The sequence below is a fragment of the Silene latifolia genome, chromosome 7 (assembly GCF_048544455.1).
Source record: "Silene latifolia isolate original U9 population chromosome 7, ASM4854445v1, whole genome shotgun sequence".
NCBI lineage: Eukaryota > Viridiplantae > Streptophyta > Magnoliopsida > Caryophyllales > Caryophyllaceae > Silene > Silene latifolia.
In genome coordinates, this window is record NC_133532.1 from 119,587,719 (window position 1) to 119,611,841 (window position 24,123).

General features: G+C 37.7%; 1 protein-coding gene across 1 annotated transcript; it reads left to right on the top strand.

Moving 5' to 3' along the window:
• Positions 1 to 295: 295 nt before the first annotated feature.
• LOC141590635 (uncharacterized) lies at positions 296 to 22,487 on the top strand. The gene is made up of 5 exons (XM_074411210.1): positions 296 to 1,463; positions 3,926 to 4,912; positions 5,035 to 6,272; positions 16,802 to 17,167; positions 21,084 to 22,487. The coding sequence occupies exons 1-5, from the start codon at positions 296 to 298 to the stop codon at positions 22,485 to 22,487; spliced, it is 5,163 nt and encodes a 1,720-aa protein (XP_074267311.1).
• The last annotated feature ends 1,636 nt before the right edge of the window (positions 22,488 to 24,123 follow it).

Consider the following 24,123-nt stretch of genomic DNA (forward strand, 5'->3'; position numbering starts at 1 on the left):
TAGTGACAAAATAATTGGAGGAGTACTTAACTAACGAGTAAGGGAACCTGGATTATATTCTAAGCTTATGAACTCAACCCTCTCTTTCCCTTGTTTTACAGAAAGTCATATTTTCTAAGAGTAAGGTTGAGTAGTTTTTGCCTCTCAGTACCATATTTCTTACAGTATATTCTTGATTTGCTTGTCTCTTGTTGCCAACTTTCTCTACAAAAAAAAAAAAACTTATAAAACCTCGGGGGGTTGTCTGGTTGATCTTCTCGTTGCTTGGTAGAGAAGGCAATTGAGTTGAAGAGAAATGTCGGGTTTCGAATCTGAAGTTTTAAAAGTTGGGCAATGTTTCATGTTTGCGATCATTGATAGGTTGAATAATTACGTGAATTATATCAAAAAGTGTGAGGAGAACCTCACTTCGCTTCTTGATAATCTTGAGAATTTACGAGCGGAGAAATATGATATTGAAAACATGGTGCTGAGTGGGAAGGAAAATGCGGAAAAACTCACTGATAAAGCAGCACTTTGGCTTGCACGTGTGAAGGATTTGGTCAATGATGAATTAATGAAGACGCTAATGATTAAGGATATAAGGATAGCAAAAGTTATGTTGAGATTGATGAAGAATGATCTCAAGAAGTTGGTCGAAGACAGCAGTGAGATGCGTGATGTGGTGGTGAAAGTGATGAAAAATATTACAAAAGGGAAGAAGAAGGTTGATAATAGGGAAGTGGATGAGAAGGAGATACAGGTTGGTCAAGTGTTGGAGAAGCTTATGGAGGAAACTATGGAAGAGTTCAAGAAGCTTATGCAGAATGATGAGAAAATGGCTATTGCTGCAATGCATTTATTGGAGAATCATAAGGAGAAATTGTCGAAGCTCACAGAAAAGGATAAGGAGGTGGCAGATATTATTGCGAAGGCCAGGAAGACGAGCCATGATGCAGAATTGCTAAGTGATAATCACAATGATGAAAATGTAATGAAGAATAATGTCCTTATGAATGAGAAAACCTTGAAGGAAAATGTTAAAAATATCTTGAAACCCGTGGGGGATTTAATTTTGAGCGAGGCGCTGTTGAAAACATTGCCCGAGAATGTAAGATTAGGGTTGGAAGCGATGGGCGTTGTTGTTGAGAATAGGAGTGGGCTGAGGGCGGAGTTGATTGATTCTGATAATGCAGCTAACTACAGAAACTCTTGTTGTTGTTGTGTAATTTCCTACAATTTTTTCTCTGATCGTTATGATATGAGTGTAGCTGCCGAGGCTATGCGTGTCGTAATTGAAAAAATTATTGGAAACAAACCTGGAAGTCAAGATGTGACTCGGCCTACAAGAAGAGGAGAAATGGAAGGCATCCCCACTAATTCTGTAGGCCTGCAATCTAGAAATGATCTTCTTGGGAAAATAATAAAAGCACTCGCATCTAACGATGTTCACGCTCTTGGTGTCTTTGGAATGGGAGGCTCAGGTATTTTTCTTTTTTAAATACTTGTGCTTTTTATGTCTCTATGATTTCTATATTGTCCTTATCATACTTTACTCGGTCGAACTACCAAATTGATAAGTAAAAAAAAAAATGAGGCTAGATGACAATTTGGAAAACGAGTTTACATTGACGACAAAACCGAAGATGTTTTGGTCCATTAATTATCTGTCTATTTTGTTCTTTTTTTTTTAAATATTTTCACCATCTATTTTGTTTGAATTTAAGTCGGATTATCAAACCATAGATCTTAACCCGTGATTGAAAATAACCTAACCCATAACTATTTGTAAATGGAGAGTAGGTAAGGTAGATGTGGCAATCGGGATAGTTGGGTTGGGTCTGATTGAGTCGGGTCTAATTTCATGTTTCTGCTCCTTAGCTAAACGAATGGTGGGACAAGTTTCATTGTTCTCTGCCTCTACTGATTCCGAGTCATCATCGGAGTCTGATTCTTCCTCCCAACATTATTCAGTTGCAAAAGTCAAAGATTGGTCGCTGTTTCATATCTGCGACCGATTGTAGTCACTCTTTGACCTGAACCTTGTAGTGATCCATCACTTAGCATGTATTATAGGAATGACGTATGATAGACCTCGAGTGACTATGAAGAGTTAAGAACGATAAGCACCTAAGAGGGGGAGGAGGTGAATTAGGTGTACCTTTTAAAAATTTTCTCGTTTACTTGGTTAATGACTAACACAAGTAAGATCTATTAAGTACGGGTTTGAGAAACTTAATGGATTGTAAGTTCACAAACGGTACAACAGGTCTATGCAACAGTATGAGAGACTGTTACACAGCTGGGAGCGAGATTAACGTATAAAAGAAGAATGATAAGAAAACGTGAAAGTAAATAAACAAACAAGACGATGTTTAAAAATTGGTTCAGCTCCTACTCCGGAGCCTACGTCCAACCGTTATTTTATTGCTTGTTTAGAAATTTACTCAAACTTAACTAAACCATTACAATGAAAACAACTCGCCAACCTACTCCGGTTGCAATTGCTTAAAGCTACTCCGCTTCAAGACTTTCTCTTGCTCAAAGCTACTCCGCTTCAAGACTTAAGGTTATATCTTAACGGTTTACAGAGTCAGAATCTCAGTGGTTCACTTAAGAACATGGAGATTACAATTAAGACCTAAACACGAGAATCATTGAACATATTCTTTATGCAACAGTTAAGCGAACTGATACTTGGAGATTTTACAGCTTTGTAAAACAATTGAAGACTTTTGAAAAACAGAAAACGGTTTTGCAAATGATTGAAGAACAAAGCTTTAAATGCCGAAAAGATTTGCAAAGTGTTTACAATGAATGCTCTTTCAAAGTCTTACAATAAATGATAAATGAAGTGGCTATTTATAGAGAAAGGTAGTGTGTAAGAGAAGGGTCTTAACACTACTTTAATCTAATATCCATAAGTTTGTAGTATGCATTTTCATTTAAAATTATAAAAGAACAACCAGGTTTGGGAGGCTCAAGGTGGCTGCAATTTTCAGAGGCAAATGAGTGTTTTCCATAAAATTAATGGGAACTCACAATTTTGCCACAAATAGAAAAAGCATAAGACCTATTTTTAGCATGAAAAACAACTTGCACAAATGGGATTGACATCTTTTAAATTATTGTGCAAGCATATTCTTTTTGTTCTTTTTGTTATTCAGTTTTGAAATAATGTTCCTCTTGAACATAGAAAAACTTTTTAAAGAATTTCAAACACTTGTGAATTTTTTTTTTTCAAAAATTCTCCATACGTTAGTACCAGAAACCTTGGTGCAACAGTCACAAGAACTGTTGCACAGTTTTGCCATAACTTATGCATAAAAAGAATATGTTGAACTACCTCGTTTACAACATTCGTTCTAGACTATGGGCATGCTTGACTTGTCCTTCATCTTGATCATCTTTGAACTTCTTTGATCTATCATTGGATGCTTCAATTTGCTAAACATTAAGTTAAGAGGCAAACAATTAAATCATAATGAAACTTGGCATCATCAACCAAGTGTGTTCTAACAGACTAGCATCAACATTTTTTTTCACCTTCGTCATTAATCGATTGATAAGATCTCTTTCTATAAGAATGGAAATTGGCAATTTGACCAATTTATCACTAAGATCCTCCTATTTTAGGGGATTTTCAGTATCATTTTTTATCCAACCATAAGTTTCAATATTGAGTAATTATTGGGTGAAAAGGGCTCTCATTTCCGCCTGTAGTTTTCTACTTTTCTTATGTCTAATAATCTAATTGGGCCGTAATAATGTCTCGTACAATGACCCATGACTTCTCTATATTGTACTCGTATGTAATATTGTTTGCCCTGTCCAAAATATAAAATGAACATAATTTTTTGATTTATATAGAGATCAAGTTAACTCAGTATTTTTTCATACATATGTTTTTCTCGACCAATTCTCATCATGGAATATAATGATACAGGGAAAACAACGTTAGCCAAAGAAGTTGTTAATAGCAAAGCAAATGGCACATTCGAAACAACAGTAATGGTTGAAGTATCAGAATCTCCAAATATAGAATGGATTCAAGATCAGATTGCAGATGGACTTGGTCTAATTTTGCATGGTGTACATGGTATACCTCAAAAGGCAATCCGCATATATAATAGATTGAAACCAGGAGACACGGAAGGGGAAAAAGATGGTAATGACTCGTATAATAGATTGAATTCAGTAGAGAAATCAAATGCGGGGAAAAATGATAATAACTCTAAAAAGATACTCATCGTCTTGGACAACATTTGGAATAAAATTGATGTGGCGGAAATTGGAATACCACGTGAACATTGTAAGATTTTACTGACGAGTCGGGAGAAGAGTGTTTGTACAGCAATGAATGTACTGGAACCCAACATATTTGAGGTGGGCTTGTTGAATGAGGATGAAGCAAAGGATCTCTTCAAGTTTCAGGTTCAAAGGGAGGTCCACATTGGGGAATATAAATCTATTGTTGATAGACTATTGGAAAAGTGTAGAGGTTTATCTCTTTCTATTGTTGCAACAGCTAATTCCTTAAAGGGTAAAGAATTGCCATTGTGGCGACAATTTGTAGAGGAACTGGAGAAACCCATTTCATGTCAAATTAGTGGTGTGCACTATGAGACGTTCTCAATTCTTAGAACAAGCTATGAGGTCATGGCAAGTGAAGTGAAAAAGAAATTCTTTTTGCTAGCTTGTTTATCTCCTGTTGGTACAAGTATATCCATAGACAACTTAATGAGGTATGGTATAGGATTGGATCTATTTCAACATGTGAATAAACTTTCAGAAGCCATAGACTTAGCACGTACTTGGGCAAAAGAGCTTGTGTCATCTTCAATGCTCCTAAAAGGTGATTCCGACGAGTATGTAAAGATCCACGATGTTGTCCGGGAATCTACTATGTCTTTTGCATCAAGATCTGGTACAGGTAATATTGAATCCAAAAATTGTTACCTATTGTTTTATCAATACTCTTTGCATTTGTTCAATGCCATTCCTTGAACAAATATGTGGGAAGCTAATTAATTTACTATGCATGAAATAATGCAGGACATATGTTTTTGGTGGACGCTGTTCCCAGATGGATCTGCGAAGAGACTTTCAATAAGTACACTGGCATATCACTTTTGGCTCAAGCTAATTTCGCTCCTCTAAGTGGTGTGAAGGCTGATTTGCTTCAAATTTTGCTATTGAAAGGCAATGAAAACCACAGTTCATTTCTTGAGTCTAATTTTTTCCAAGGAATGACAAATTTGAAGGTCTTAGAAGTGTTATTCATGAATTTTGAGAAAGGGCTGCCAGAATCGATAGGCAGACTGAAAGTTCTCAAAACATTGCATTTAGTGGAATGCAAATTAGGAGATATTAAGTTGATTGGTGAGTTGGGAAGTCTACTAGTTCTTAGTTTACGTGGATCGTCTCTAGAGGGATTACCTGATGAAATTGGGAAGTTGTACAAACTTCGGTTGCTGGATATGAGTAAGTGCCAGTGTAAAGAGCCAAGAATTTCAGCTAATGTGATAGCTAGGCTTCCTCTTCTAGAAGGGCTCTACTTGGTCGATAGCAGCTTTACGGAATGGGCTATCACGGAAGGTACATCTAATGACCCGGGAGTATGTAATGGAGCAGACATCCAGGATCTTACGAAGTTGGACTTTTTGAATGTGCTTGAGATACACATGCGAGGAGTAATATACTTACCCATTTGTGACCAATTTGTGAAAAACCTGGACAAATTCCAAATAATTGTGGGGCAAGAAGGTTTTAAACTCCCGCCTTCTCAACGTGCTCTTATTGTTTCAGAAGTTGATGTTAGTCAGGAATTGGAAAAGGACAATTGTCTAAAGGCGTTGCTAAAGAAAGCTGATTTCTTGGCTTTAAAGAGCACAATAGTCAAGAATATTGTTCCGGAGTTGGACAAAGAAGGATATAGAGACTTGAGCTGTCTCAAACTGTCTAATATTGATAGCATAAGCAGGATATGTGAAGGGAAAGCTCCAACAGAATTGTTCTATAATCTATGTCACCTTGAAGTTTCAAAGTTGGAGAATTTAGAAGAATTGTTTCCCGTTAATCCCCTTCCACATAAATTGATCGCGTTACAAATTTCAGATTGCAACTCTTTGATCTACATTTTCAGTGGGGATGATGAGGTAAACAAGGAATCAGATATCATCGAGTTGCCTTGTTTAAAAACGCTGGTATTAGATGAAGTTAGTAATCTCATAAGTGTGGTTAAGCAATCCAACAATGATGATAGGGGCCACCCAAGTTTCTTTAATAGTAAGGTACGTGTGATGTGTTTTATACCATTTTATTTTACAGTCGACTTAAACTCTAAATTTGTTTGTTATCTATTTATCCCTGAGGTGTTTGTGATATGTCTTTTGGCCTTGTCATTGTGTCTAATATTACACATTGTTTTTTCTTTTCCTTCTAATGCTATTGATGTAGTGTATGTAGTGTATGAGGGATGATTAAAGGTTTGTATTAGTAGTACTCATAATGTAGAGGTAACCCTTTAGAGCATCCACAATAGAAAGGATTTAAGGTCCTCTTAACACTCTCTTTCCTCTAAGAGGACATTCTCTCTATTGTGAGGCACATTTTACATGTCCTCTTAGCAAAAGGAAGTTGCTTACTTTCTCTAGTTTTAGAGGAAACTAGAGGAAAACTTACCTTGGCCCTAGTGCCCACCCACCAATCATTATTTGTCTTTTATACAACAATACTTTTGTTTTTTCTTTTTTAAAATTTTGGAGATTATTTAAAGTATGAGAGGTAATATAAGAGGATCCTGTCTATTGTGGGGAAAAATAATGGAAGAGGATGGTGATGGTGAGAAATGAGATGAATGAAAGAGAAAATGAAGTGTCAAAAAAATAGAAGGAAAGAGAAAAGTTCAGAGCATCCACATTGAAGAGGATGAAACATCCTCTTAGTACTCTCTTTCATCTAAGTGGATGTCCTCTTCAATGTGGGTATATCCTCTTAACATCCTCTTTGAAGAGGAAGATGAAGACTTCCTCTATTTATAGAGGATGTTCTTACCTTGGCCCTTGTGCCAAATAAGAGATAAAAATTGTAGTGGGTTTACTTTAAAGGTAAAAGAGGAGAGGAAGTTTGCATCCTCTTTAATGTGGACAAAATTAGAGGAAGAGGAAGAAGATAGTGGAAAGTGGGGTAGATGAAAAAGGGTATGATGTGTCAAAAATATAGAATGAAAGAGAAGAAATAAGAGGATCAAACTATCCTCTTCAATGTACATGCTCTAAGAGGAAGATAACATACTCTCTATTGTAGATGCTCTTAGAGTATCCACATTGAAGAGGATTGATCATCCTCTTAGATGAAAGAAGGTGTTACGAGGATGTCCTCTTCAATGTGGAACTACTATTGAACCTCCTCTTTGAAGGAGGAAGAGGAAGTCTTCCTCTATTTTTAGAGGAAGTACAACCTAGGCCCTTGTGCCCACTCTCTTCACTCACATATAAAAATATTGCATTTGGACATTATTTTATTTGATTTCCAATAGAAAAAATAATTAAAATATGGAAGAGGAAGTAGAGGGGATCCTCTTTGATGTGGGAAAAAAATTAGGAGAAGAGGAGGAGGATGAAGATAGTGGAAAATGTCTTGAATGAAAGAGAATATAATTTGTCAAAAAGATAGAAGGAGAGGAAAAGAATAAGAGGATTGTAACCTACTCTTCAATGTCCCTAACTATAAACTCAAGATCCACCGTCACCAATAATGGTATGATAACGCGGGTAGAGGTCGTCCTACCCGATCAAACAAATTCTCAACTAGTAAAGGGTAGTCGAGGTCGAACCACAAGAAGCATGGGTGATTATTAATTGTCTAGATTCTTATGCTTAGCTAAGTCGGATAAAACAAGGATGAATGATTATCTAAAGGACTAAACTAAATATAGTACACTTTTTCCCAAATTATTCAATATACTCCGTAGTACATTTTTTTCCAAATTACCCCTCTCATTTTTTTCTTTTAAGGACCTTCTCTTCTCTTTCATCTCCCTTTTTTACTACATTGAAAAAAAAAAAACTAAACTATACACATCAATGTCAGCCAGTGATTCAACATCGACGAGGACGAACATTAATCACAAAAATATTGATCTTTGTGGGCTTCCGACGATGCGCAAACTAGAGGACTGTGACAACTTGACATCGGATTGCGGAGAGCCGTTGTGTTATTCGTGACACATGATTTAAAATACGGAAGGAAGTAACTTGGAGCATCACAAATATCAAACCGAGAAACAAACCCTTGATTCCATGGTGCAACACTGCAACCACCGAGAAACAAATCTATATCATCACTAATATCAAAGCCTAAATAAAAAAAAGTACTCTAAAGAACATAAAAACAAATACTTCATATTAGTTTGATCAAAATATTTTAATTTAGAAGTTAAATACATGTAATTTAATCAAATTATGATTCCTAATTGAAAAAATTTGTAGTAATTTGATCGATTTATGAGGTTTTGATATTGGAACATGAGAGAATTAAGTTTGAGGTTTGCTGGCAGTACAAGGGTAAGTAAATGGAAAATATTACGTAAAAAGTACTACAATGAGTAAAAAATGTACTGCGAAAATAAATTACGTAAATAAATTAAATTAATTAAACTATAGAATGAGAAAGCAAGCTATTAAATACGATTTTTAATCAATAAATGTAAGGCCTAGGGCGTGACTTCAACCACCAACACTTGTGTTTCACCACTTAATTTCGTTATTTTAGTTGTCAAAGGGTAGATGTCGGGAGGAACGCCTCTAGGTCGCCTGTTGTCCCCCTCCCGGGTTCACAATAGGACACTGGTACTATCAATCCAACTCCCTCCCGGGATCATGGATCAAAATCCCTCTAGGGTCAAGGCTCACCGAAATTGGCCTATTTCCGCTCACCTCTCACCAAGACTCGAGTCATTAAGTCCGCGATAATCCCCAGTCATCTCACTCCCTCTCCCGAGGGTCGATTTCAAACCGATAACCAAGGGCACCCTTCTCAAGTTCCCCTCTCGGGTTCAACTCAAGTAGGCAACTACTCCATAGGAAGCACATCAACTCCAATCCTAACCAATTTCCATTGACGGTCAAGGGCCTAAAGTCAACTAAAACCTCCATGGGGCAATATCAAGTCAATCTCCTTAGTCAACCCAACAAATCCCTTTTTAACAACTAATTTAATGAAATCAAATAGGTAAACAGCTTATGTTGGGGTCTAATCACACCCTAGTGGATAGACTACTCAATAATCATGGTTGTTAAGACAATAATTAATAAAAATGGATTCTTTAACCATGAATATAATGTGAAATTGAATTCTACAATTAAACATTCAATAAACCAACAAAACTAAGAGGAGAAACTAATTAAACTAAGAAGGAACAAGATTAATGCAAAAAGGCACCAAATTTGACACAACAACTCAAAGATTCAATCTTTGGATGAGAAACAACAATGGTGAACATGAACAAGATGAAGAAGAGAGAGAAAATTATAATCTAACAACAAAAGATAAATTGAAGCACAAACAATCAAAAAAAAATTTGAAGGAAAGTAAATGTAAACAAATGAAATTGAAAGAGAGAATTATACCAACTTAATTTCAAAAGATGGAAACTTGGATTGGAATAATAAGGATGGATTTCTTCCTCCTTCAAATTGCAACCCACTAATCTAAATGTAAACTATTGAGAATTGTAGAACTTGAATAAACTAAAGAGGAATTAAATTAATATGGAAGAAAAATTACAACCTTGATTAAAGGGAAATTAAAGGGGGATATTCTTGTCTTACAATATTAAGAGAGAAAGATAAACTAGTCTAATAATGATTCCCTAATTCTATGGTGATGTAATTCTAAGGTGTATGTAATAATCTAATGAGTGGTCCTTATATAAGAAGAAGAAGAAGAAGAAGAAGAAGAAGAAGAAGAAGAAGAAGAAGAAGAAGAAGAAGAAGAAGAAGAAGAAGAAGGGTGTTATGGAAAAGCAAGTGGATGAAACAAAAGAAACGATATTTTAATCGGTTGTGAGAGGAGAAGGTAGAAGAGAAGGTAGAAAAGAGAAGGTAGATAGCAATTCTCTAATATTAATAAACCTCAAAAGACACGACTCTTTGACTCTGAAACAAAACAAAAGCAAACAAAATGGGAGAAGGGGCAAACGACGGATGAACAATAGCAGCAGGGGGCCTATGCCGGTTCACCGACCGCCGTTGCTGGTGCCGGCAGCGAGCAGAATCAAGAAAGGGGGGGAATTAGGCGAATGGTGGTGTGTGCCGGCTGCCGGGCAATCGACATAGAGTGACATTTTGCGCGATATTCGAAGAGGGGGATTTGTGTGCCGGTTTGTCGGCTGCCGGTGAACCGGCATAGAGGACATGGGGTGTGTGTGGTCATTGCCGGTGATGAGTCGGCTGCGGGGAAACCGGCATAGAGAGATATTCACAAAAATTAACACGATTTAAGAGGAGGGAGAGATGTGGGTGGTGACGTGGTGGAGCTGATAGTCCTCGGAGGTGGAGGTTCAGCAGTTCCAACTCACCGGAATCGCGTTGGACTTGGATTGAGCAGGTGTGTGCGAATGACGATGATGGCGATGATGATGAATGGTTATTGCTGCTGCTTGTGATGGTCAATGACGGGTTATGGAGTTGGGGCTGCTGATTCCTGCGGGTGTGAATGGTGGAGGATGATGGTGTCGCTGGCGAATGTGGGTTTGGTGGTGAAGGTGGTTAATGCTGGCGTTGATAGTGAACGAATTGGTGCGTGAATGTTTGTTTAATGGAGGAGGTGAAACGGTTGATGTTGGTTGTTGTCGATGTAGGTGATGGAGGGTGGAGCTGCTGCTGCTTGCGTGGTCAGAGGTGAGGCAGAGGAACATGGTAACGGTGAGCGGTGATTGATGGAGGGCAAATATGGCGATAATGAGTTGATTGTGAATGGAGGTGAAGATTCGGGTAATGGTGGTGGCGAAATGAGTGATAATGGTGAAATGAACTGATCACGGTGAAACACGAAATGCACGAGGATGTTGATGCTGCTGTGGTGCGTGAAAACTGACGGAGTTGCTGGAGTAGTTGTGATCCGACGCCGTTGTTGCTGGGCTCGATTGGTGTTGATGGTATGTTATAGTCACCATCCTCAGTGAAGTAGAGGTAGTCATCAATTGCAAGTAAAGGTGGTTCCATAGCCAAGATGGCCTTTGCGGTTGAATTGTCAAAAACCCGAAATATAAGTGGTGTTTTCCATGTGCCATTCTCGCTAATCAAATCGGAAAGTGTAAGAGTGTGACTACACTGATCTTTGCGGTTGAATTGTCAAAAACCCGAAATATAAGTGGTGTTTTCCATGTGCCATTCTCGCTAATCAAATCGGAAAGTGTAAGAGTGTGACTACACTGATCCCGACGAACACCTGGTGGCTTCCCTTGTACCCAAGGACTAGATAGGAGATTAATTAAATTGCCATTGCCAACTTTCCAAGTCATAGCCTCAGTGCAATTTGCAGCAACTCGACAAAGCCCTTGCCATACAAACGATGGGTGTGAGACCTTGGACTTCTGATTAGGAATAGGGAGATCTTTCCGATATTTGGGCGTGAGATATTTAGCAAGAATACCAGTAGGTCTATGATGAATGCGCCAAAAAATTTTCAAAAGATAAGCCCGACTTAGAACGGTCACCGATTTGATACCAAGTCCTCCCGTATCCTTCGGAATATGCAAGTGCGGCTGAGAGAGCCAGTGAATAGATCTTTGAGAAGAGTTTTTACTCCACCAGAAAGCCGCAATTAAGGAGTCAAGCTTCCTAGAGACGAAGAGTGGTAGAGGAACAACAGCAAGAATATGAACCAACGAACCAAGTAAGATAGAATTAATGATAACAAATTTGCTAGCCTAAGATAAATGAAGAGAAGCCCATGACGAAATACGTGTGGTAATCTTGTCCAGGAGGTCATGAAAAGCATTCTTCTTACATTTAGGTAGGTCAACTGGAACACCCAAGTATGTACCAAAGGAATCAGCTGCTTTCATACGCAGAATAGAGGTCATGTGGGATTTGAAATCAGCTGCCGAATTTGGGCTAAATTTAATAAAAGATTTTTGAAGATTAATCATCTGACCAGAGGCAGTTTCAAAGTCCTGGAAAATAATAATAATAATAATAAACCTTACTAATACTCCCCCTAATTCCCCAAAACCATCGACACACGGACTCAAAACAAAACAAAGAATTGTTTTATCTCAAAAGAAGACAAAAGCAAAGAGGCAATCACGAAACACGCAAAACGGGTTCCCAGCCGGTCCACCGGCCGACGGTGTGTGACCGGCACAAAACCCGCTGGAAAATTTGAGGGTGAATTGATTGGATTTGAGCCGGTAAGGGTGTCGGCAGACGGTCGGTTGACCGTCTGAGAGCCATTTGCTGAATTGTTGCGGATTGAGAGCCGGTGAGGCGGCAGCCGGTTGGCCGGCTCAGAGCCACTTGTTGCACGGTGGTTGAGTGAGATGATTGGCCATGGTGGTTGTCGAATTGGTTGTTGTGGGGAGCTGCGATGTGGGCTGCCAACTGGAGAAAGAGCAGCGGCGGAATCGAGTATTGGTGCCGAAACCGAGTCATGGCAGCTTGATGGTAATGCAAATGGTGGTCGGTGGTCTGCGGATTCGAGCAAGGTGGCTCGAGTTGGGGTTGCTGGCGAGTGAGATGGTGGTGAACGGGGGTTGTCGAGGCTGCTGCCGTGGTTTGCGGGTGATGGTGGTCGATCACTGAACTCGGTGACGGAGGTGATGGTTCCGGGCAGCAGCAAGGTGGAAGCTAGAATTGGAGATGCAGGGGAGTTGAGTTGTTCACGGAGGAGGAGGAGCTGGGTCATGGTGTCGGGTTTTTCGGTGAAGAAACATGGAAATGGTGGAGGTAATATTGGAGATGACGATGGGTTCATGGTGGTGAATTTAGGAAAGCTTGGCTGATATTTGTGGTTGAGAGTGGTGAAATGTTGGTTAATGGTGGGCTTTGATTAATAAAGATGATGATGAAATGGTAATGAATCAAACGAAAGTCAAGGCAATAGGTCTTGGTATAGACGGTGGATGGAATGACGAAAGACACTAATAAAATGGGTAGAGGACATGAGGTAGACCCCACGCGTCTTCCCACTTTTATAAAACGGGTATTTTGTGAGGGGAAATGTCCGTCTATAATGAGAATTTGTGAAGTCAAAGAGCAGGGGAATTATTTGAGTACAATTTGTAGGATGAACAAAATGACAGGAATTTGCCACTTGAATTAATTGGAAATGGTCAACTATTGACCTTAATCTTCTCCCGCTCTCACTTGCTCGGTACCTACAAATGCGAGAACATGAGAGCAGTTACTATATACTCGAGATAAAACAATTAGTCCCGATAAATGTAATAAAACTAATTACTTCTAATTAAATAGTAAAATGAGCTATAAGACAATTAAAGCACGCAAAATCGAGTTAGAATAAGATATAAATGAGGGGTAAAAAATGACTAAAATACTACTCATCAAGTATTAAGGACTAAAGTTACACCCTTAAAGCAGTAGAGTTACATGATTTTGAAAATATAAATTTAATTTTTATAATTTTAAGTCAATATTGTGTAACTCTAGTCCATATTTGTATAACTCTAGTTCATATTTATATAACTTTTAGTCCAAATAACCCTAGTCCATAAAGTTACACTATTTAGTCCAAAATTGTGCAACTTTAGTCCAAAAAAGATGAGAAGTGAGAAGAATAAGAGATTTAATATTTTAACGGTATAACTTTAATCCTTAATGATATAACTTTTAATAGTGTAACGTTAATGTTTAAAGGGTATAACTTTAGTCGTAATTAGTGCAACTTTCATCACAAGTAGTGTAACTTTAGTTATATAGTCAAAATTTATGTTAACTATTATATTTTAAGGGTGAAACATTAGTAACTAATAGTGTAACTTTAGTCCAAATTTGTAAAACTTTTGTATTCCAAATTTGAAAAAGACTGAAGTTATAGTACTTCCTCCATTCAACTCCACTCTACCACTTTCCTTTATCACGTTTGCCAACGCGTGTTTTACGCGGTAAATATCGTTAGCTACGTATTTGTAAAAATTATAAAAGTTAGATATTTTTAATGTACTCGTAAAGGCGAATCAAATAAGATCCCACATGGATATATTTTCACTTATATATTGAGAGAAAATCGAGATTGAATGTGTATTTGTGAATAGTGTAAAAAATAGAAATAGGTAGATTGGAGTTGAATGGAGGAAGTATTAATGATTAAAGTTACACCTTTAAAGAAATAGTGCTAAAAATTTGAAAAATGACATTAAAGTTTATGTAACTTAAATGTTTGAAGTATATAACTTTAGTCGTAAGTAGTGTAACTTTAGTAGTAGATAGTATAACTTTAGTTGTATTTACATATAGATCTGAAAATTCAAAATAAAATAAAAAGTTAACAAATGTAAATTGTAAACAAAAATTATAAAGTAGAAAAAACCGGAAATCTCACCAATACTAGATCTAAAATTAAAAAACCGAAAAAAAAATTAAAAAAATAATAAACAAAAGTTATACAAAAGAAGAAAACTAGATCTGAAAACCAATAACAAAAACAAAAAAGAACCGAAAAAAGAATAGAAAATAACTGTAATCCATAATAACAAAAACCCGTTAATCTAAGAAAAAAACCCGTAAATCTAAAAAAAAAACAAATAACAAAAAAATAAATCAAATAACAATAACAAAAAAAAAAAAAAACCAAACAAAACAAACTTGAATGGTTGTGTAACTTCAATTCATACAATGTATAACTTTAGATGTTAATAGTGTAACTTTAATGTTAAAAGGGTATAACTTTAGTCGTAAATAGTGTAACCTCAGTCATAATTTTGAATACAAATCTTAAAAAAAAAAATATAACAAGACGGTTTTTTAAAAGACGGCCCAACCACCACCCAACAACGAGATCTAAAATTTTTTTTTTAAAAAGACAACCCCACCTCCCAAGAACAAACTGAAAAACAAAAAAAAAAAAAAAGAAAAAAAAAACCTGACTTCCAGATCTGGAAAAAACAAAAAAAAAAAAACAATGAGAACTACGAGAAGAAGATGGCGGCAGTGGCCAGTGGGGCATGAAAGAGGGAGGAGGTGGCGGCGTGTGGTGTTGTCGGCGTGAGGGGTGGCGAAATTTTGTCAAATTTTGTCGATTTAATAATGGTGGAACTTTGTAACCAAAAAATAAATAATGGTGGAACTTAAACCATCATCCCCTATTTACTAAATGAATAGGTGAAACTCCTATTTTTCCCGCCTAAAAAATATTTCCTAAATTGGATTAAGTATTTGTAGCATATACTATAGTGTGATGGTTATAAATGGGCATAATTTTTACATATAAATATTTACAAGATTCAATATACTACATTCCCTACAAATTTACACAAATTCTTGTTTGTGACGGCACATATCCGTCACTCTTGAGTGACGGATACCATTTTAACTCACAAAGTACCCACTTTTTCTCTCTCTGCAACACTATTCATGTGGTCCCCTTTCTCCACTAACCCATTTTGTTACCATTTTATCTCACAAAATATCCGCCACAAATGGTAACCCGTCACAAGGGAGACCAATAAACAAATTTATCCCCAGTCTTTTTATGATACGGAAATTCTTTTTTTTTTTTCTTTAAATAATTTTACGATAAAAATTTATTGACATTTTATGATAAGAAGTTCGGCTAAAAAATATGTCCACCGGGCACCGGCGCAATTTAAAATCTGTAACAGAGTCTAAACAAATTACCGCATTATAATTTGGACCACAGAAACACACTCGGAGATGATACGGTTACACTCAGTGTATAGAATCTTCTATACATCACTAATAAAATTTCGACATGTGGAATAATTTAATATTACTAATAGAGGCGACATGTGGAAGAATCTTTCTTCTACTAAAAGAATAAGAGCTCTCTAAATTTTTCCCGCCTAAGTGAAATGTTTAATGATTGGTCATTGCTCCTCACATTATATAATATTAATACCGTCTAAGTGAAATTCTTTATGATTGGTCATCACTTCTCACATTATATCATATTAATTCTATACCATAAATAAGAGATATTACTACTAAATTTTAATTTGTAAACGCACATTAATGATATATTTTAATTTTGTTATACATATGGTACTACATTGATAATACGTATGATATGAGACAAAATATTATGCACAATTTTTTTTTCATAATTCTATTTTCCTGTCTTTTGATACAAAGGTACTACAAGTTGACTATCTCCTCTTGCCAATTTTCTAATTTTGTTGTATAATTAATTCATTACTTGAGGTTATTCTTTTGGTTAATGTAATCGTATAACATTATTATACGTAATAGTGAAGTAATTTATGTAATTAAGTACAAGTTAAAACGTCAATCTTATCTGGTATGAAAACTATTAAATTTTCTTTATTATATCGCTTAAGCATGTTACCAAGCTATAATATTTAACGTCTTTGTAAACTATTATCTAAAATACCGCGCATTTGCGGGGGATCTACACTAGTTTTATTTTATATAACCAATTTTAATTAAAAGTTGCCTATTTAGCGAAACCAAACTCACACTAACACAATATTTTCGTGACTGATCCGAAATACAAATATTTATGCAAGTAATAAAATAGCCTTTACCAAAAGTTATTATAGTCGTAAATCCAAATTAAAAGACAAAGTAATTACCATTCCTATTTGATAATATTTCAGGTCACATTGACATCCTTGGAAGAATTGTCGTTAAAAAATAACAAGAGGATTGTAAAGCTCTGGGATAAGGATTCCAATTTGCAAAGTTTTCAGAATTTGAAGGTTCTAGAAATCAGGGATTGTGAAGAAATGGAGACTATAGGACCGCCGTCTATGTTCCTTTCTCTTGTGCAACTTGAAAGCCTAACAATAGAACATTGCAAGAAGATGGAGCAAGTCATTAGCAATGGAAGTGAAACGCAGGAAATTCCTAAAGAAAGTATCATGTTTCCCAATTTGAAGCGCCTTGAGATGTGGAGTATGAATAATTTAGAGTGCTTCTATGGTGGAAGTTATAAAATGGCATTTCCTCGTTTAGAAACGCTGGTACTTTATGGGCTTGAACGCATGTCAAAATTTTCAGGAGGTGAAAGTTCAACCACCTTTTTTCCCAAAACGGTATTACTTCCTCCTCTTTTTTATGTCTCAATTCATATTAGGACTCATTTAAATTTTGATATTTTTGCAGAAATAATAATATACGAATACACCCGTGTTTACACTTTGCACTTTGTAATTCATATCATTCCTCGATATAATCTTCACAATACTTTCCACGATTAAGGGCCATGATACTCTGGCTTGGGTATGTGTGTCGGGCTCGGGTATTCGGGTACATATCTTAGTGTCGGATTCAGCATAACTAAAATTTCGAGACAATGAGGACACGGATGCGGGGACACATCTTCAATGGCGAGCGTCACTGGTTAAGTCCTCTTAGGAGATGTGTCGAACGGGCACATAATCCATACCCATACCCATGGCGTGTTGTGAGTGAAGAGTCACAAGTAACATAGATTAAGGGTGATGTGTTAAGACTTAAGAGTCGGACAAGGGATGAGACACAAAATCTATTCTCACTTAACTAACACGAGTGTTTCTTTCTCCACGTGAGAATTATATATCTTTGTTTTTTTTCTTTTTATTTACTCACACACCAACCACCATAGCATTTTCTGATCAATAAACGGTCGCCAACTCGCCATACACGATATCGTTTTCATGCTTTATTAATATGGTGATACCAATTTTTTGTGGGGCGAATTTTACGAAATATTTTTTGAACAACACATTTTATTTGAGTATAATGTTTAAATTTAGAGTTATTTAAGAAATGTGGTTCGGTCGCCGGTGGCTCAGTGTGACGATCCGCACACTTCGAACCCTTAGATTTATTTATGCTTATGTAATTTCGTTTCCCTTTGTACATTTGTAGTAAATACTTTCTTAGTCTAGCATAGTTTTAGAATAACTTTCCATAAATAGGTATATCGCTATTCTACACTAGTTTTGAAATTTCAATGTTTCCTGCTACCAGGATGTAAATATCATATTTCCCTCTTTAGGGAGTACTAGTGAATGAAAATCTGCTTCCTACCTTGTGCCTTCGTATTGCTTGTTGTTGCTTTGTAGTGGACGACTCTTTACCTTCACTTTTTTAACAAGCCGTGTTTGTGGGATCGACACTGGGATCCCGACTCACACACCCGAGACCGATTACGAACGCCTAGTGCTTGACAAACACTAGTGCTTGACGCTCTCGTGCAATCCTGTCGAGTGTTGTCGAGACCCGAATATCGTGCTAGTGAGCAATCCTTCACTAGCTCGAAGATCCTTGTCGCTTGCATCATGCCTTGAGCCGGGCAAGGGTGCACGCCACGATCCGGCAAAAGTACCGGACCGTGACACTCAGGGACATTTGTGACTTGTATATAAATATAGAAAACATTGAAAATTTTGAGTTGTCGAGAGACCACTTAGAGACTTCAATAAGTCTTGCTTATGACGGGTCGGATCTTGCGACGGGTAATTTGTGAGTGGAAATGGGTAGATGGGACAAGGTGGGATCCCACCCCATGTGCTCCTTCTCTCACCCCCTATGGGTTTTTTGTGAAACAATATGGTACCCGTCTCTTGTTTGTGACGGATACCCTCCGTCACAAATAAGAATTTGTGTAGAGACTTTGGTTATAGTTCTACAGGGTACACTTGGAATTATTTTTATTTTATCTTGCATTTTTATGTCAAGTCATTGAGCGACTTATGTGTTTTCTCTTTGTTAGCTTTTTCTAACATTAGTAAGGTTACATGAAACCATTTTCGATAATAAGTTTCATCTGAACCCCAACTCGTAATTTTTTTTTATATGAACACTACTTATTAAAAAACTATCTTTATTTGTCTAACATCATTTTAAAGGAAAAGCAATTGGCTTCTGCCACCGTATTACTTTACCCGGTTCCCTCCTGTTGAAGTATGAGACTTTTAGTGTATTCTTGAAATTTCCGGAATGTTCTAGATTTATCCGGAATGTTCTAGAATAATGTCGAAGCTACTAGAATAGTCTAGAATACTCTAGAAGGATCATGAATGTTCTAAATATGTGTGTAGAGAAACCTAGAACTGTTAGGGTGCAAACCCTTGTCCCACATCGGTAGAATAAAGATGGAAGATCATCTTTATAAGTGTCTACAAAATATAATAGTACGAGGCCTTTTGGGAAGGAGCCCAAGAGTAAATCCGTGAGGGCTTGACCCAAAGCGGACAATATTGTACTATTATAGAGTCTGGACACAGATGCAGCAGAGGCCCAACACGGGATATTCACGCTTCCGCACAACAAGTGGTATCAGAGCCCAAGGTTCTACTTGGGCTAGACACGGAGATTCATCAGGACCAAGACTTGAAGGTGGACGTACACTATAAGACGTGGAATTCCTATAGCTCGGGGGAGAGCTAATATGTTCGCGAGAAGCGACATGGTCTCACGGCATTGAGACGGCAGGCCGTCCAAGAGAAGATCGTCAGCAACCCGGCGAGGTGGGCTGAGGCTTAATGGAGGCAACAAAAGCGGTCCATGTTAAGTCCGAAGGCGGTCCGGTGTGACGCGCTGAGGCAGTGGATTCGGACCCAGTCCAGGGTATATTGGATGCAGAGGAGTTTGGTACGCAAGTGTAGCACAAGCCCCGTGAGACACATAGTGTGTCGTTTAAGGGGAGGTTATCAAGACTTGGTGATGCGGGTGTCTAGGTGATGGGGCTGCAGAGTGGGAGAGTCCTCCATGGAGGTCAAGGTCCGAGTCAAGATGATGGTCCTTGGTTTGAGGGGAGGATTGTTAGGGTGCAAACCCTTGTCCCACATCGGTAGAATAAAGATGGAAGATCATCTTTATAAGTGTCTACAAAATATAATAGTACGAGGCCTTTTGGGAAGGAGCCCAAGAGTAAATCCGTGAGGGCTTGGCCCAAAGCGGACAATATTGTACTATTATAGAGTCTGGACACAGATGCAGCAGAGGCCCAACACGGGATATTCACGCTTCCGCACAACAAGAACATTCTAAAGATATCTTGTATGTCTATGAAAAGTCTAGAGTCGGACATGTCTATGTCACTCTAAAATGCTCCACTCTAGGAATTTTTTTCAAAAATAGGGCTTAAAACCAAATAAATTATCAAAATAGAGCTTTGTTAAAAGTTATTACCCAAAATGGGTCCACGTCACACCCGAACCTAGACTTGTATTCAAGTCGCTTTCCCGCTAAGCGAGTACATTTTGGGTGACAAGAAATTACGATTGTTTTAAGGATCGGGTATTTTAGCCAAAGTCGCTCTGAGGCCCAAGTCGCTTAGGGGCCAGCGACTATAGTATCTTACAAAAAAAAAGGGTAAATAAAACTGACCATAACTAGATTTGAACTCGGAAGCATTAGCATTAATACTAATCTACTAACCACTGAACCAAGAAAACAATTATGTCTTTTTAGCGCAGCAATTTATTTAATAAGTGGTCATAAGCTCTGCATTTTGTTTATTAAACGGTAGATGTAACTATAAGTGCATTAAGTAGACAAGTAAGTATTCTTGGTGCAGTGGTTAGGAGGTTATTGATGTAGCAAATTAACGCGGGTTCGATTTTGCCCACTAGCAAAATTCCGGAATCTAGCTTAGTCAAAACCGGTCCTACGTGGACCCATTTTTGTTAATTACTTTCAAAGTTACTCCATTTCATTAAAGGACCTCCCCTACGATTTCAATGACACAAACAAATAATACACAAACTAAACTTCAACTAATCAACTAAACAAACAACTAATCTCCACTCTACTTCCTATACTCCCTCGTACACCTCCCAATTAAAGTATTTGTTTACCGCTTTTAAAGAGTACTCCGTATTTGTTTACCGCTTTTGAAACTGGTTGGCCTAATTGTGATAAATTAATTTATTAATTACTTAATTGCAGATTGAATTCCCCTGTTTGAAACAGCTATACTTGAAGGTGAGCGATGAAGTGATGTTGTTATGGGAGTTGCAGGAGGGAGAAGGTCAAGGAATCTCATCTAACCCACTTCCTAATATAAGGGAACTCGATGTTGGGAAAATCAAGTTGCCATCGATCAACTTTCAGAGTTTGTCTCTGCTCGGAGTACGACCCCTAGTAGGCGATGCTAAATTCATATTATCATCATCTGAAAATGAAGGATGCGTAGGAACATATTCCCAGTTTCCAAAATTGGAAGAACTAAGGATTCCAGGATGTCCAAATTCTGTACAGCAATTTATTGAGGATGATGGCTCTGCTGCTATCTTGAAATTTTGTGGACAGTTGAGGGGTTTGATACTTCATTCTGCACTGAACATGGAGGTCACATCTTTACATCCATTCAAGTGTCTTCGCCAACTTTCTATAAAAGACTTGACATGGGAATATTTATTCTCAGCCAATGGGGGCTTTGAGCAATTACAGTCGCTTGAAGAGCTTAGGATTTATGAATGTCCAAACTTAGAGGTGATAATCCGAGGAGGTGACAAAGATAACACTGTTGTTTTTCCTCGGCTTAAGGAATTATACTTGTCGAATTTGGAGAGTATGAGCAAGTTGTGTTCCATTTCGGACATCCCATTTCACCTCCCATCACTTGAATTCCTCCACATAGAATCGTGTAACAAATTGGAGTCACTTTTTTGCGGAGATTCAAATCAAGTTGTAGAATTGCCGGTTTTGGAATACATGCCAATTATTGCCTGTTATGCTATGACATCTTTCTCAACCAGGCCTCTAAAAGCACCCAAATTAAGAGGACTAAAGGTATCTGACTGCCCCAAAATGGAGTGGTTTTTATTAGGAAACTCAAATTGCAATCCAGACCTGGAACTCCCTTCTCTGGAGACCGTGATTATCAAGAAATGCCCCAACATGAAGTCATTCTCGCCTGCAGATCTAAGGGCTCCGAGATTAAGAGAACTATATGTAGCAGAATGCGACGAATGGGAGTTACTTTTCGGCGGTGAACCAAATCAAGTCGTTGAATTGCCATCTTTGGAAAAAGTTGACATTGGTGAATGTCATGTGATGAAGTATTTCTCAACCAGACCTCTAAAAGCACCTAAATTAAGAGAACTAACCGTACGTGACTGCCCCAAAATGGTGTGGTTTTTATTGGGAAACTCAAATTGCAATGCAGACCTGGAAATGCCTTCTCTGGAGAACGTCAGTATCAAAAAATGCCCCAACATGAAATCATTCTCGCCTGCAGTTCTAAGGGCTCCCAAATTACAACTCGTGAAAGTCGATGGCAAGCCCTATCCAATTGCCGAGATTGAAGACTTTAATCACGCCCTGCAATCTGCAAACGGTGGTGAGTAAACTGCTACTCCACTTGTAAATTAAGGTGTGTTACTGGGATCAATCGTGGAATAACGTATGGAAACTACAAGTTTGCAACTGAGGATGATGATGGTATGCAGGATTCCCAACAAATTTCCTCTTATTTTCAATATGCTTCGGTTTTCCGGTTTGTTATAAGGCTGCTTTGTGCACTTCGTGTTCGTTCTACTTTCTTTTATTTGGTGTTACACCGTGTATATGATAACTCGGTTTGCTTTTGCCTTTAAATTTTTATCGTTTGTTGTTTACAGTTTCAGAATTTCAATTTCATTTGTCATATGAAACTTGAAAGGCATATGTAATTATGCATGTAATCTTTATTTTATGATAAACCTATTTTTTGTTGTAAAAAGTCTGAACTTCTGAAAGAATCCAATTCATGAGAGCAATTCTTTAAAAGTAAGCTTAATTTTCGTATTTTTGTTTGAATGCCCACTTTAGAGGTGTGACGAAATGCGGATTAGGGAAAAATATTGGCTTATCAAACGTTGATTTTTTTGGCCCAGGGACAAGCGGATTCGTGTGTCGAGCACAATAGATGAGAAAAAACGAATAATTCACGCGGTGCCCTTGATGTTGGCCACTTTGCACAAAATACCCAAATTTTTTATTTGAAAAACTTAAAGAGGCCATAACTCGTGTTTACGAACTCAAAAAGTGAAGATTTTTTTTTCAAATCAATCATCTTTCCGAGTACTACGATTTGAAAAAAAAGTTTGACGAGTTTGGAACTCCTGACCAGAAGATATGCTCACTCAACGTTTGTTCGGTCGAAAAAACATTGACGCACAATAACTCCTAGTAGAGTAATCCAAATGCGACAATTGTTTTTTTCAAATTATAGTTCTCGGAAAGATGAGCGATTTGGAAAAAAAATTCGTCATTTTTGGAACTCGTAAACATGAGTTATGATCTATTTAAGATTTCTGGATCAAAAATTTGGGTATTTCGTGCAAAGTGCCAAACCTTAGGAATACCGCGTGAATTATCCGAAGAAAAAATAACCTTACAACTTGCTTGAACAATGCAATTGTGCCTTTGACAGTCCAAGAACATGCTAAGTCTAATTTACCTTTTTAGTACTGATGGGGCATATTCTGCACCCGCTGACCGAGTCAACATATTGAGCAAGGTGAAAGATCAAAAGACAGCAAGTCAACATGTTAGACCGCCTAACCGACGCAGCCTGTCGGCCGGTCACTTGGGTCTCGGCTGGGCAACCAGCCAGCCGGGAGACATATCCGCGTACTCATATCCAAGACCCCTCGGCATGGAGTCAGCCGGCCTGCCATTGGGTCCCTCGGCCGAGGGTAGAACAGTCTTTCCACTTGCTAGCCACTTGGCCACTTGGCCACTACGTGACAAAAGGTGAAAGTCTATAAATACCCCACTTCTCTCATTGAGAAGGGGATCCACAATCTAACCTAAAAACTCACTATTCATCTGGTATAAACTCCCTTATCTCTCTACAATATACTTTGTCAAGTAACACACAACTTAATCCCTTTAAGTTTACTGACTTGAGCGTCGGAGTGAGTACGCTCGGTGCCAAGCCGAGCCCTCAGTTTGTTCATTGTTTCAGGAGAGACCGAAAGGAAGAGTCAAGCAAAGCCAT